The sequence below is a fragment of the Rhamphochromis longiceps genome, linkage group LG2 (genome assembly GCF_057381845.1).
Source record: "Rhamphochromis longiceps isolate RC_006_pf linkage group LG2, R_longiceps_female_GT1.1, whole genome shotgun sequence".
NCBI lineage: Eukaryota > Metazoa > Chordata > Actinopteri > Cichliformes > Cichlidae > Rhamphochromis > Rhamphochromis longiceps.
The window spans coordinates 28299428-28315080 of NC_140558.1; the positions used below are offsets into that span (position 1 = coordinate 28299428).

At 46.5% G+C, this 15653-nt stretch overlaps 1 protein-coding gene across 5 annotated transcripts in view; it reads left to right on the forward strand.

The window, feature by feature from the left end:
• The window catches only part of LOC146677363 (transcription factor COE1-like), a 57660-nt gene that overhangs the window by 3658 nt on the left and 38349 nt on the right, over positions 1–15653 (forward strand). For all 5 annotated transcript variants that reach the window (XM_085421257.1, XM_085421231.1, XM_085421223.1 and 2 more), the window contains exons 4-6: positions 350–405; positions 1731–1804; positions 3259–3327. In XM_085421257.1, coding sequence (XP_085277383.1) covers positions 350–405; positions 1731–1804; positions 3259–3327 — 199 coding nt within the window. The remainder of the gene's footprint in view (positions 1–349; positions 406–1730; positions 1805–3258; positions 3328–15653) is intronic.

The following is a 15653-nucleotide window of genomic DNA, read 5'->3' on the forward strand; positions in this document are numbered from 1 at the left end:
AAAACGTCTTCCTTTTAAACTTTTTTTTTTTTAAAAGTCTTCCTTCCTTCGTTGAACAATTAAGTTGTATTGATTATGTTTTAGTAGACTCCTGCTGTGCTTATTTTCAGTCTTAAGTTGATACTAAATATTTATGCAGATAAAATCAACACAGTAAAGACAGCAAATTGAATTTTCAAGTTCCAACCAAACTGACAGCGTGCAACAAATACTGAAAGTCATTATTAACAGTTTAGACTCATCGTTTCCATGAAGTGGCTCGCAGGGGAAACCAGAAAGAATACATTTTGTGCTCAGAGAGATTCCCCAGCCCGTAAACGCTTTGACTTTTTAACGTGTGTGTGTGCAGGGATCAGGACGGAGCAGGACTTGTATGTTCGTCTCATTGACTCTATGACTAAACAGGTAAGACGTGCTTCCTTAGACTAAAAAACAACAAAAAATGAACTCTACAATGGTTTGCTGGCTCTGTTGATCTGACTGTTGCCCCCACCCAGCCACCCAAACCCAGCCACCAACCCCCTCCTCTTGCCCCCCCCCCCCCCAATGCATGCCTGTGTCTGGGACCCTCAACTTCAGCACAGCACAGCCTGCTTGATAAACGACCTGTCTTACCTGTGGAATACATTTACAGAGGCCCAGAAAAGTAGAGGACATGTGTCCTCATATTCTACCTCTGCACAGCAGCTAGTGTGTGTGTGTGTGTGTGTGTGTGTGTGTGTGTGTGTGTGTGTGTGTGTGTGTGTGTGTGTGTGTTTTTAACAGGCAATATATAAGTGTGTGTTCACATGAATGTGTGTGTGTGTGTGTGTGTGTGTGTGTGTGTGTGTGATTGTGAGTGTGTGAATCTCTCGGTCGTGGCGATGTGTTAGTGTTTGAGAGAGACAGTGATGCATGCCAGCTCACTCTTTGAGGACCTTGACCCTCATTTCCTCAATGTGAAACAGAACAAACTATCCCAGAGTGTGTTATTGCCAATTCAATCGCACAAAGAAATACAGAGCAGCTCATGTGGGCTGGCGCACTACTGAGGGATTTCACCGCTCGGATGAATTAGACAACGAAGAAAGTGAGCCTCTTCAGCGCTGTTTTGATATCAGGTCTTTTGTTTTGCCAATTCTTCCTCTGGTGCCATTAGGCTTGAAGAGAGTTTGTCTGAGATTGAAAAGAGTAGGAGGAGATGTTGTTTGTGCGAGAGCGTGTGTGTTTGCATGTTTATCGGCGCCCGCACGCGTGTGTGAGTGTGTGTGAGATTGTGTTTGTGTGTGTGTGTGCAGGGCGATCACAGCCCTGGAGAGCATGTTGAGTGGGGTTGGAGGGGTAACCAGACTAGATTTTTGGACGCTGTGCTGTATGGACCAGATGGTGCACTATACTCCAGTCTGGCAGTCCAACTGCTCACTGTACACCACGTATAAACATACGTGCATGCACAAACACATATGCACGAGCAGTAGTACACACACACCAACAATTTTGCTCTTACTGTCTCTGTCAGAACAGAGAGTTCCTGTTCAGGAGGACTGGATTCCCACGATACACAGATTTGCCAGATAGACAAACACTACTCCCAGATGAAAGACACACACACATGCACACACATCTTTCTGTTTTTTACTTGCCCCCTGCATCGTAGTTTGACTTTTTTTTTTCTCTTAATACACCACTGAAAAAATGTAAACTACAATCATTTTAACTTTCTGTTATCTTTCCCCCTCCCCTTTCTTTAGGCCATTGTTTATGAGGGCCAGGACAAAAATCCAGAGATGTGTCGGGTGCTGCTGACCCATGAGATCATGTGCAGGTAAAACGCAAAGCATTTTATACCACATTTCTCACTCCGAAGATGTCTTTGTTGGTGTAAAGAGGGGGCAAGGACATGAGGAGCGCTGCTAAATTGCAATAGAAATCTTATCATTTTCCTCAAAGTGGGTTGGGGAGACGGGCCCTGGCCTATTTCTGTTGTGCGTGTATGTGTCGGTGTGTATGTGCGCGTGTGCATCCCTCTCATGTTCAGCTAATTAGGACAAGGAAAAGCTCATTACTCAAACCCATCCTCCTCAGTTTGTGTAATACATGCAGTTTGCTGTGTCCTGACAGTGAGCTATGTGCAGAGGGAGACAGACTCAAATTACACATAAAATAAAGACACACACACACTCAGTCAAAAGTAGTAAGCTGGGAGGACTCTCACAGTCTCGTTGCATGCATTCACAATCAATAAAGGCATCACACAGCGTGCGATTGTCTCTTACAAAACCAGCCATCTAGAAGAACATGTAAGAGTTGCATGGAGAAAAATGGCTAGTGGCAAAGTGTAGACACTTCCTGGTTATCACACAAGGCAATTTAGACCACTTGTTTTCATATGCTGCAGGAAACGGTCGAGATCAGAAATCTGATCTGGCTCTCCAGTCCTCTTGTCCTGGGGGACTTGAGAAAGCAGGGGGAGGGTCAGTCTCTCTCCAGCCTTCTCTCACTTGCTTCGATGTCTTTCTTCATCTCCTCCCACACACACACACAGATACAGTAGATGCACACATGTAGTCAGACACAGGTACACACAGACATGCAAAGGCTCAGGTGAGCAGACAAGAGAGAGAAAGGTAGACGCAATGATACTTTTTGGGGGGGAATACAGAAGGGGGGGTGTCGACGACACACAACACGCTGTTACATAGCGGTGCAGTCAAATGATTCAGAAAGGACTCGTCACATCAGTATGCAACCCCCTTCTACCCGGCATGCACTACTCTCCAGGTCCAGTGGGACCACTCTGTGACCCACTTCTGAGAGAGAGAAAGAACAAGCGAGAGAGAGAGGGAGAGAGGCGGGATAGAGGGAGGGGACGAGCACTGAGGAAAAATAGAGAACATAAGATGTCTGGTTTTGTGATGTCTGACAGAAATGGAGCTAACCTGAGCCCTGGAGGCTAATTCAAGTTTTTATCCAGTCCCATTCAAGCTCGCCGCTTTTCCCGTTCTCCTCCAAACTTTGCCTAAAAATCGCCCGGCTGATCTCGCCTACTGTAGTGCAAAAGCCCCAGTCTTACCTTGACAAGCTAAACAGAAATCCAACCCATGCTTCCTCTTGAACTCCACAAAAGTCTCACGCCCCCTTTACTCCCACATCCCTCTCCTATATGCTCATCTGCTTTCTTCTCCCCTTAATGCTGCACCTTATCTTGCTCTCGCTGCTGTTTGCATCCAGGTGACTAACCCCCCATCCTTTTTTTTGTCTCATCCCCATCCCCTGCAGTCGATGCTGCGATAAGAAGAGTTGTGGCAACAGGAACGAGACCCCATCAGACCCTGTCATCATCGACAGGTAAGCAAACTTTGCCCTTTGACCCCGGCACGATGATGCGCTGTCACCGCAAACACAAGTGCAGCAGGTATAACTGTGGAGGGGTGTGTGAAACAAGCGCTGTGGGCCAAGTACAGGAGCAGTAAATAATGGCAGAACATACAAAGCATGACGAGAAGCCATTTCAATTTTTAGCGAAAGAAAGCAGTTGGAAGGAGTCTTTGACATGTGATTTGGCTGAGAAATTGCAACCTGCAGGCCTAATAAAGCAGCCACAGGTTGTTTTCTGGGGTTTTTTGAGCAGCCATAATTTTCTGTGTAAGCAGAAAGTGTGAAACGGCAGTAAATTATATTCCAGCTGTATGTTTGTGTTAGTGTGTTTGCGTGCGTGAAGTGGAGGAGCAATCACGGAGCAGTCGAGCTCTGCTTCAAGTGTGGTCAAACAGCGTTTGTGTGGTCGTGCTGATGACTTAGCTGATGAGCAGTTAGGGTTACAGCTACTACGCTCTGGTGTGTGTATTTCTGTGTATAAATCTCACTCGTGGATGGCTATTGTTAGCTGGGTTGTTTTTTTTACACACTCACAGTCTTTTGCCTTTCTTCTGCTGTCATAAACTACCTCTGACTGATGCAGCAGCTTGCAGGATTTATAGTCAGAGAGATTTACTGTCCGGCCTCTGCCATGTGTGTGCGTGTGGCACGCGGGAGGACGAGGGAAGGTATTTTGCTCGTACTCGAGCTGTTCTCGTTCGTGCAGATTTAAGGCGGTTCTGATCAGGACTTAAAGAGAGCTGAAGAGACTTTCCATGAAGGAATTTGGAATGTATTTTCTGATATTCAACTATGTCCTAGCCACTGCGTCATTGGGTAAAATGAGGCAGATTGTAGTCTATCTGATGTCTGATTTGAATTTGTCACATTTGAGTGTATTTGTGTGAGTGTTAATGAGGCAGTGACCTGTGCTATCTGATGAACACAGCTGTCCCGTTCTCACTGCTGCTCTGTGGAAAGCTACTTTTTTACCTGTGCGAGTGTGTGTGTACATATATATATATATATAAATATATATATTTATGTGTGTTCAAGTTTGTGTGTGTGCATGCGCCACCCTTGTTCCGCTCCACTGAAGCAGAAGGCCTCACCTCAGCGCTCCCTGAGACAGCTGCACCCCACCACGTGGCCTCAGACAACACGCCTGCCCATCACTCTGTGCCATATTTCTGATTTTTGTTTTTCATGTGTGCATACTTGTTGAATTTCTCATCTGCACGCTCCGTTGCTCCGTCTTCACGGACGCCATGTGAAAACTTTTTCTTTGGGTTTGCCGCGGTTTGAGCACGACCAGCCTTAAGTGAAGCGGCCTGATCCTCCTGCCAACAGCTTTTCCAACACTGAGCATGTGTTGTGGTCGCTCGCTGGCGGTATTCCCCCGACGCCTGATGGCTCAGGTGTGAGGGCAGCATTAACGAACAACAAATTAGAACAGGGGGAGAGAAAACAACAGCAATATCTCTGTTTTCCTCTCCAGCGAGCACTCTTTCTGGACAGCAAAATAGGTCAGGTGAGAGGAGAGCAGTTAGGAAAGGTTGGGGGGGTAGCTAGTTTTTAAAAGAGGGGGGGGGGGGGGGCAAAGGGGATTAAGCAGAGGAGGGTTTATACGTTTGCTCATTTAGTACCAATATATTCTTGGCAATTGTAATAATCAGGGATTCATAAACAAACAAACAACTGTGAGGCTGAAACTGACTCAATTACCATGAGCTCCCCTCCTTCAAATTCATAAAGAAATACCATCAGCAGCCCCTCTCCACCCTTGAAGTTATTTAGTTCGTTAAATAAGGGCTCGTTAGCCCTCTGCTGTTTCTCAGAGATGATTAGATTTTACAGCCCTAATTAGCTGGGCTAGCTCTAACTCTTCTGGAAGAGTAATGGGTCTGATTGCCTAATTAGCTCTCTCTCGTTAAGATTGGAGAAACAGGCCACTGCAGCAAAACCACGGGAATGAGGAAAAATAAAGTCAGCTAATGAGAAACTTATTTGATTGTTAGGAGAACAAATCTGGTACAGTGTGGATTGGCAACGCTTTTGGGTACTGTACTCGCTCACCGGGAGAGTCTCAGCCCTTTCTTTATCTCATCCCCACCCACCCCCTCTGTTGAAAAGAGAATTTGTTTGGGCTTTAAAGCATCTACGAGGAGCAATATGCTTCAGATGCTTTGTTAAGAAGCGTATTTGTTTAGGCAGGAGTCGCTTTAACGCGACGCCAATCTGTACCGCTTTCTTGGCTGTTTTGATTTAGGACTATCGTGGCTCGCGTTGTCATCTCTCTCTCTGCTGTCTGATGTGGATCAGCGCTGAGGAAGGAGAAGAAGAAGAAGAAGAAAGCAACTCGTGCCATATTTTATGTATTTAACCTCAGTAGCAGCGAGTTCTTGGAAATTCAGTCAGACCTTGACATGACACATTGAGTCTGTGCTTGACACTGGGCGGGAGAAGCATCTGAAAGGTGTGATGCTCCTGTGCTTCTGCTCCCCAGGGAAACATGTGTGGTCCACTTTAGCCTCTTACAGAAGCAGGATAATATGAGGGGGAGCCCTTAACCCCTAAACCTCCACTTCCACTTCTCCCCATCACTCTCGGTTAGCATGGGGTTAATCTTATTCAGCCACAGTGTATGATCGCTCTATCACGTGCCCTGATGGGCCCCAAATCACAAACACATTTCCCTCTCACCCATGTAAAGCTTTTTTTCTCTCCCTCCCTCTCTCTGAGTCTTATGTTTGTCTTCTCACTGAACTATTTTAGTATATGCACTTGGTATAATTGTGGACAAATGTGTCAGCCCTATTTGCAGTGGAGGGGGTATGGCAATCCCTCCAGCACCATGTGTCCTCTCCTGCCTCTTACCACCTGTGTCCTGTAGCCCTTTCCTGCTCATCCAGCTCCCATAGGCCTGCTGCAGGGTGTCCCCGAGGCTGGGAGAGCCTCTCTGGAGGGGTGGGATAGAAACACTCTGTGACCAGCGATAAGAATCCACTGGTTATCATGCGTAGCCCGCAATCCCTCTTCCGTTTGCAATGCCAGGACGGGCACAAAGCGGTGTCAAGTTTACATGTACAGACAATGTTATTTCAGGTTTATTGCTGTTTTTTCTTTTCTTTTTTTGAGGGTGTGTTGGTGTGTTTGCCTTTGCACACACTCCTGCAGCCCGCTGTTGATGTGGCCCATTTCCTCGCATGCGTGTCTGTGCTTGTGTATCCGCATCAGTGTTGGTTATTTCCCCAGGAGCAAGTGTGTGTTTTGATAGAGGCCATTTCCTGACAAGTGTGTGTGTGTCTTGAGTGAAGAATGTCGGGCAGGAAGTGCTCCTCCCGGGGAGGGTGATGTCATGGCCGACAGCTTCCTGTTCTCTGAGCCAGTGGAACAGGCTGACTCCTCAGCTTCACGGTGGGTAGTTAGCACTTGTGAACCAGGTTTTGGTTCACCTATCAGCTGTGTCGGGTCTACACCTTTGCTTAAAATAAAACACAAATAAACATCGGGTCAGCGTTTTTTTAAACACATCATTTTTCCAGGCTCATGTATGGCTAGTTTATCTCAGGTCCCTCTCTTGCAAGCAGGGAACCCCCTTATTGTTTTGGTTGTTATGTTTGGATGCACTTCCTGGGGTGAGAGGTCATGTGTTGCCTTGGCTGGGCTAACGTGCACTAGTGAATAATGTATGTCATTGACTTTATGTCAGCCCTGCCAGCCCCCCAAGCAGAGCCCACCCATGTTTAATTCATCCATCTCATTTGTGTGTGTGTGTGTGCGTGTGCCTGCAAATGTGTGTGTGTGTGTGTGTGTGTGTGTGTGTGTGTGTGTGTGTGTGTGTGTGTCATTTAGAGGCCCAGTCTGCACCTGTCCAGCCATTAGCCCCCTTCTCATTTGCATTTGATGCTAATGCGGTTTACTGGCAGTGCCTTCCGTCCCCGTAGCTTAGTTTCATTTTCATATCCATGACTGTGTTAGTGAGAAGGTGAAGGCTCACACTTGCACCGCAGTGATCCTCTCACTGTACTCGCTGACACCTGAAGGTCTTTATCATTTGCTTTTCTTTTCCACATCTTGGGTCAGTTTTATTTTATGCAAGATTGTGATTCTTTTTTTCTTTCCCTTTTTTTTCTCACAGCTGGTTTTCTGTTGTCCATCTGACCACCTATCAGTAGTTTGGCATTTCTCTAGGAGGGAAAGAGAAACTAGAAACACCCTGGGAGTGACACTTGCACGTTCAAGTTGTCTTGCACTGTCTCCCCAGCGACTTTTTTTGTTTCCGTCATAACTTTTATGATCTCGCCTTGGCTTGATTTGTTGCCTTTCTTTCTTTATTTTTTATTTTTTGGGGGGGGGGGGGGGGGGTAATGTGCATTTTCTTTTTTGTGCAGTCTTAAGCAGGATGCTATGGGAGGCTTTGAAAAGTACTGGCCCTTAGCTGGATCTGGTTGTTTGAACGGGGCTCGGGGGCAAAGAGGCGAAGTTGCCGGCTCATCGATATGCAAGCAGAACTCCCCTACCTCAGGTGCTAACGGCCTTGCAGAGCTGCCTGAGCTGCCTCCAGCCCAAGTGCACATGCAGGCATGCGCATGCCCAGTTGCAAGGAATCCACAGGCGTTCAGAAATATAGCATGCACAGATGTACACTGACCTGCAGCTTTTTGCATCTGTTTGCTTGTGTTCTTCCCCCCCCCCCCCCCCCCCCCCCCCCCCCCCCCTTGCATTGGAGGAAAGCATGTCCCCAGGGTACGGGCAGCTACGCTGATTGACAGCAGGGAGTTTGGAGGTCGAGGAGCCTCTAAAACAGCGCTGCCACTTTCTCTCTCATACAAACCTACAACCTCCCCCCAAAAGCTGTCTCACTTTTATTTGCGATAAATTACCACGCAATTCTCAGAGTTTATGCCTGGGAATTGTTCTGGGGGGGTGAGTTACTTCGTATCAAATTAACCCTGGATAAGTTCGTTTTGTGGAAAGGAAACAATTAGGTACATGTTGAACACATTATTTTATTAATGCTTTTTGTGGGCATGTGTGTGTTTGTGTGTTTTTGTTTGCTTAATTCTTTCCCCCAATAAAATAAAACTGAGCTGCAATCCCACTTTATAGGTATTTAAGCTGATTCTCTCCCCCCTGCTGAATGAAGGTAACAGCCAGTTTATTAGTCCATATAAAACATAATTTACAAATGTCATAACAGTGAAAAGTTCATAGTTTCACAACACCAGGGTTTTGGGATTTTTTTGTTTGATTTTTGGCCGGAGCCACATAGCACCGTTGTAAGCTCTATTTTCTCTCCAAACTGCTTTGTCATTACTGCTTGACATTCCCCGCTTGACCTGGCTGCTCTCCTTGGCTGTTCCCTCTGCCTTTGTGTCAGTGTTTGTTCTGTCCCAGAATGGAGGGGTTTGGCTGGCCAGAACTGACCCAAATGAGTAGCGTCCTACTTCTCTGAGAGCTATTTAAGACATTTTTTGGTGTTGGAAATTGCAGGTTAGAGAGATAGGGATAGAACGGGAGTGAAATAGAAGGAAGATATATTTGCACATGCAAAGGACCTCATGTGCGAGTGTGTGTGTGGTGTACTGCAAGTGAGGAAAGAGTAACGTTTTCCAGGATTTAGTCCATGATTCGCCCTAGAAGATGCGCTCAATTTGCTTTTCAAATGAGGCGTGAAGAGCATGTGTGTGCGCGTGCCCCTCCAAGTGTGATGCTATACATTTGGACGTGCAAAGCTGTGTGTGTTAGTGTGTGAGAGGCTTTGTTTTCCCCGTGCTCTGATGTGCGCAACCCACTAAGTGCTCTCTCACAGCCAATGTGATACACAGCTGCCCGTGTTGCTGCTCTTAATTGAATAGACACACCAGCTCCTCTCAGTGAAGGATACTCGGGCATCCTTTCGTAGCAGGCTGAGCCAGTGTGTCATCAAGCAGTGTAGCTTCAAGCTGCCCCGATCGCAGCCCTCACTGATGATTCATTGTTTACTGATTGTTTATGCTAAGTGAGGACACAGACAGTATGTCTCATGCCAGCTCCATACACCTCCCCAACCCTCCTGATGTTTCACTTCCTATCAGCCAGTAGTCCCTCCTCTGGTGTTTTACCTCAGCGCCGTTGCCCAGGATGTAAGTCCAGGTGTCCAGGATGAGCGCTTGTGACACGCTGTGCCCGAGCAAGATGTATATTCTGTTGATTGTTTTCCATCAATCTGTCCAGGAAGAATGGATCGCTGGCCAGGCGCTGCGAGCGGTGCTCTCAGTTTCACATGTCACAATGGAAGGAAAACCTGCACGCCATGTGGGAGATTGGGGGGTGGGGGGAGATGTGCTCTGTGATATCGGCCTTGGGATCCTGCGACAAAGTTACAATATTAAAAGTCATCTTCTGATTATTCTGCGCAAGATTTGCTTTTAGGTCCAGCGTTTTCAAAACCATAAAAAGAAGAAGAAGAAAAAGCAACCAAAGGCTATTTAGTTACTATGTCATCCTCTCCCAGTTAAACCTCTTCATATCTGCTCTTATATATGAGTTCTGTGACACTGAGCTTGACTAATTTGAGCTGCGATGTTAAGAGACAAAAGGAAATCTTCAAAGTAGCATCTCTGCCATAATTAAATGTAAAGCAGTGGACGTCAGTGTGCAGACAATTATGGTCAACAGCTCAGTTCGATCAAAGGGATGATATATTCTAACATTCCTAATATATTCTTTTCTTTTTAACTTTGCATTAATCAACAACAAATGAGACCTAAGCACATGTCACTGTTCCACCTCAAAAAGCAGAGCTGGATTTAAAGGCCTTTGTTTGTGTTTATGTAACTCATGTGGGGAGACAAAGTAAGGCGTAGGCAATCGACTGAGGCACTTTGTTGTTTTACACCGCCTTCACCCCCCCTCTCTTATGTGCGCGCCTCTATCGTTGTTTGCTTGTTTACTGAGTGGCTTGACCTCACTCGGAGAAATGTTCACTTGTTTCCTTTGCTTCTGCGTCTCCTTCTGCAATCTGTGTTGCTCCCTCTGCTCTTCTCCATCCATGTGTCTCCCCTATCTTCCATCTCTCTCCCTGTCTGTCTGCCCCTCTGCCTATGTGTCTTTTTCTCTTTGGTCCTCCCACTCAGAACTCCAGATTTAACTCTGGAAGCTTTTCGGTTAATCACACTTGGAATTTTCCTCGCTTTTTGAACGCTTCTTCCTCGGCAAACGCGTTCCTCCTCGATCTGCTCCTCGGCTGCAGGAGAGACTGCGCGCTAATTATCCCCCCAGTTATTGGCTTCCCCAAACACAGGAGCTGTGATTTACATGAGGTGACATTCAGTTCAAACACACAGACCTTTGCAACCTTTTTCTCTGGAAAACAATTAACAGTGCCGCTTTCTCTTCTGCCTCTCTCTCTCTCTTTGCTGTACCTTCTCTTTTTTCCCCTCGCGCGACACCGCTCCCTCCCTGCCTCCCTCTTCCTCTGGCTATTGTCTTCGCACAAACAGACAAGATTTACTGCCAAAAGAATGAAGGGGTGTGTGAGGTGTGACTGGCAAAAATTTTTTATATTTTTTTGTCTTAGCAGGCAATTACTTGCTTGTTAATTTACAGTTATTCTGTCGAGGTAGCTTTTCAGAGAGGAGTTTGGAGGAGCCTTCGAGAGAAACAGATAAGGCGCCAAGTTTAGTTTTGTAGAGCTGAAGAGGACTTAAATTAGGTCACGTTTTTACAAAAAGAAAGAAAAAGATAAAATAAAAGCACTTTATCAGATTCGTCTGTATTTCCTCCATTGACCTGAGTAAATATGACACACGCTCCCTCACACGCACACACCTATGAAGAGACGTATAGCCTACACAGGCACGTTCAAACACAAAGACAAACTTACAAGCGTGCCGTTAATGAAGCGCATCTCTCTTCTGTCATGACGCCCATGTTAGCATGACAAGATGTTTACACACACGATCACGCCAGCACCTCTGATGTGGGCCCGGATCAAAGAGAGATAAGAGGAGAGAGAAAAGAAGAGGCAGGGACGCGACGGTGAGCGTCAGGTATGGGATGCTTTTCTCTGTTTGACAGGAGGACGGTTGTAATAGTACCCCACTGAGAGGCTGAGAGTGAGACAGATAGACAGACAACAGAGAGGGAGACGTATACCTGGAGAAATATATTCTGAAAAAGGGAAGACTTTTCTTCTTCTTCTTCTTCCACTGCAGAGGACTTCTCTGAACTCAACCTCATTCTCAAATCTGGAGGAAAACAATTAGATCCACCCGCTTCCCCTTGTCCCGCAGTGTAGATTACAAATGAGCAAACCTGGCATTTATCACATTACTACAAACATTTATTAAAGCCGGTTCCCCTCTAAAGCTGCAGAGATAACAGTGGGTAATTGCAGAGACTGGCTCTATTAGTTAAGTATGCCTAATGTCACTGCCTCAGAGCATTAATGGACGCCGTAGTATTATGTTCCTGCACTCATTACCACCCCACTCCCCTTCAAACAGATACACACACACACATCCACACACCATTCTCTCCCCCCTCTCCATTGACCCTGCAGCAGGAGTCTGTGCCACTCTAATGAGAAATGGAAAACACCGCTCCGCGAGCTCCAAGACACGTACACACACACACACTCATTCACACATATACACGGACACACGCACGCTCAATGGGAGACATTACAAGGGGACAGAGGGGTACACTATAATCACACACGCCCAGGGAAACAATTGTGCCGTTATCAGAGTGATCACATTATAAAAGTTTAATAAACACCAAACGGCCTAATGGTGAATTAGCCCGCATCTGCCCCGTGTTGTGCCAGGCTATAATTAGTGATTTAACAGAGACAAACAAATGTTTTTTAACCAGAGTTCGTCGCAGCTTTAACAGATTTTTAGTCAGGCATAAATTATCGAGTTTGTGCTGAAATTAAAGGGAAATGAAGGTCTTTATTCTGCGCTCCTCTTGACTCCAAGACACTAAAAGTCTCACACACACACACACACATACATGCGCACACACAGAGCCATACAAACACTGAACCACCAAGAGGAGAGTTTGGCTCAAACCCCAGTCTGGTTTTCTAAGTGGCACTTGAGATGTGTATGGAGAGAGGCGGATGGGTGCTTGAGATTGTTGAGGAGGAGAAGAGAGAGAGAATGAAGGGGGGTGGTGGAGGGGGTGGAATGGAGAAAAGAAACAGGAAGAGATCGTGTTGAATGACGTGTAGTAAGTCAAGAGGAGGTGGGGGGCACTTTCTTTCTTCCCTCCCTGCATGGGCAAATGCAATTGTGTGACTGTTTTAATACGTGTGTTTTTGCGTGGACACATATGCATGTGTGCATATGTGGGCAGGGACGGGAAATCGATGACAATTTATAATTTAACAATCACAGGGACTATCAGTTTTTATACAGCCTCCATACTCATTCATCAATATTACATCAGGACTCAGACTCTCTGTGTTAGGGAGTAGGAGGGTGAGAAAACAGCTGAGGAGAGAGAATATGGCTTTGGTCCAGTGTGTGTGTGTGTGTGTGTGTGTGTGTGTGTGTGTGTGTGTGTATGGTGGGCTTGGGGGTGTTGGTAAAGGGGGGAAGGAGGGCATTTGCTGAGGTTGTAGAAAACATGGCTTCCAGCATACACAAATGTGCAAACGCACACCCCAAGCTGCATGAGTGTATGTGCGTCTGCATCTGTCCGGCTGCTTTTGTGTGTGTGTATAGGTGTGTGCGTCGTTGTGTGTGCGTGCATGTGTGTGCGTGTATGTGTGTGCTTGCCAGCTGAGTGACAGCTTACTATTGATCTGTGGGAGGCCACGGTGTCATTAGACCCAGTATGGACCAGCAGGCACACGTGGAGGTCAGGGCACAGAGTTTGTGCATAAGTGCATGTCTGTGTGTGTGTGTGTGTGTGTGTGTGTGTGTGTGTGTGTGTGTGTGTGTGTGTGTGTGTGTGTGTGTGTGTGTGCATGGAGGACTGGGGGACCAAGTGTTCAGTAGTGACAGGCTCAAGCCTCTGAAAGAAAATCAATCGTGTCATAAGAGGAAGGTTTCCTCCAGCCTCCTTCTCCCTCTTTCTTCCCTCCTCCTCTTTTTTCTCTCTCCTCTTCTCATCCTTTCTCCTCTTTTCTCCCTTTTTCTCCTTTTCATTCTCCTCATCTGAGAGGTCATCCACCCACTGCTCCATTTATACCTTTATCACACCCTTTTTTCTCTCTCTCTCACTTTTTTTTTTTTTTTTTTGGAGACTGTTTTTCTACCACACGCTCATACACAGCACTCCCCGTGTCATGCATGTGTGACATACGGATCAATTCAAGAGGTTAACCTAGCTAAAACTGAGCCATTAGTGAGAGAACTGATCCTGGATCAGCCCTCATTAACTAAAAGGGTACGCAAACTGTTTGTCCAGATAAAAGAAATGACACCCCCACCCAAACCAAGGCCAATTAACCGAGAATGCTGAGACTAGTTGAATTGATGGCACGCCTTGTTTTGTTTAACAGAAGTTTGGTTTTGAAAAAGAAAAGAAACTGATAAGACTTTCTTTTATTGTGAATTTAAGATGTCCTTCAGTTATTTATCATTAAGGATGAGCACACACAGACACACACACACTCTCGTATACACATAGGGCAAGCATCCACCTGTTCTCCTCTCCCCTGTCTCGCCTGAGGGGACTAGTGTGGTAGATAACAGTTTGAGTGGGCCTTCTGCAAAACACTAATCAGACCTAACACTGCCTAATTAGCACAGAGTCCACTGATTGGCTTACAGCAATAATTAACACAGGTGAGAATAATTAGCTCCCCATAGACCTGTTTGTGGCTGCGTGTGTGTGTGAGAGAGAGAGAGAGAGAGTGAGAGAGAGAGGGAGGGAGTCTGTGTGTGTGTGTGTGTGTGTGTGTGTGTGTGTGTGTGTGTGTGTGTGTGTGTGTGTGTGTGTGTGTGTGTGTGTGTGTGAAGGATGTTATTATGCAGTCTTGGTCCCTAGTGAGACTGAGGAGGCAGAGAGAAGAATCAAACTCATTACTGAAACCAGGCCAACCTGTGTTAGGTGCTCTGCTTTCCCACACCCAGAGAATTAGCCACACAGAGATCCACCTCGTATTTCTCCTTCTCACTCACTCTCTCTCTTTGTATGCATGTGTGTGTGTATGCTTATACTTTTTCCCTTTTCTTCTTCTTTCTGTCTCCGTCCCTTTCCCTACCAACCCCACCCCACCCCTCCCCTCCCCTCCCCTCCACCCCCTCCCCCATTCCCCATTGCTGATGAGTGAAGGTACGTTTGAGGAATCTCACCGCTAGCTGAACCTGCTAAGATGAGATGAAACGCAGACGCGGAGCATCTTTCGATCACATTCTGTCTCACCGGTGGTCTGCCTCTTTCTTGTATCCTGCACCCAACCCGTCTTTCAATCTCTCTTTTCGAATAGCAAGAACGTCAGTGACTGCCGCCCGTTCCTCGTCATATAAAAAGCTTTATCATGCGCTTCACCCTCTCCACAACACGCGAAATACCGCCAAGCCGCTCAGCTGCATAAAGAGGGGGACTGAAGAGCCTCATGTTTGTCTTACAGAAACAGAGAGCGAATGGGATAATGAGGTAGACTGGGGAGGAGAGACAAAGAAAAAGAGGACGTGACATTGTTTTGCTGCAAGACTGGCCGTCGTTCATCAGTCTGCGAGCAGTGTGGTGTCCTCCATCTCACTCTCCCCAGTTATTTTTACCAAAGTGCTGCTGCTTTGATCAAGCCGACATCACAGAGAAGGAGATGGGCATAAAGACATTGAGAGGGGGGTTAATATTGGAACACAATTGATGGCTTGTCACTTTTTAGCTCCCAGGCACCAACATCGCCAAGTAGTTAGTTAGAGAGCGTAAGATAGAGAGGGGGTAACACACACATACACTCACATATACACCTCCAAGAGCTTTTTGTGTGCTAAATAAATAACAACCACTGATGTAAATTGGTGTTTCCTGTAGTGTGCGGCTGTGTATTTTTCATGTCGAGGCATTTTAGAGTGGTTTCGGAGCGCAGCATGTACAACTAATGAATTTAACCCCCCGAAACTGAGTGTAAATTCACACAAATGCACAGTTTCGCTCTCATGCGCACATGCTCACTGGGAAGGGAGTCAACCATTTACCTGACCACAGGTGAGCCACGTACCAGGCGGCTGATTGCCACCCACGTCTTCCTCTCCACACAACTGTTCTCCACCCACCGGGATCCAAGGGGAGGCGCCAGGGGTAACATCAGGCTGTAATGGCAAACTATCAGAGACATTGAGGGTGCGGGAAGCTCACTGCTGGTC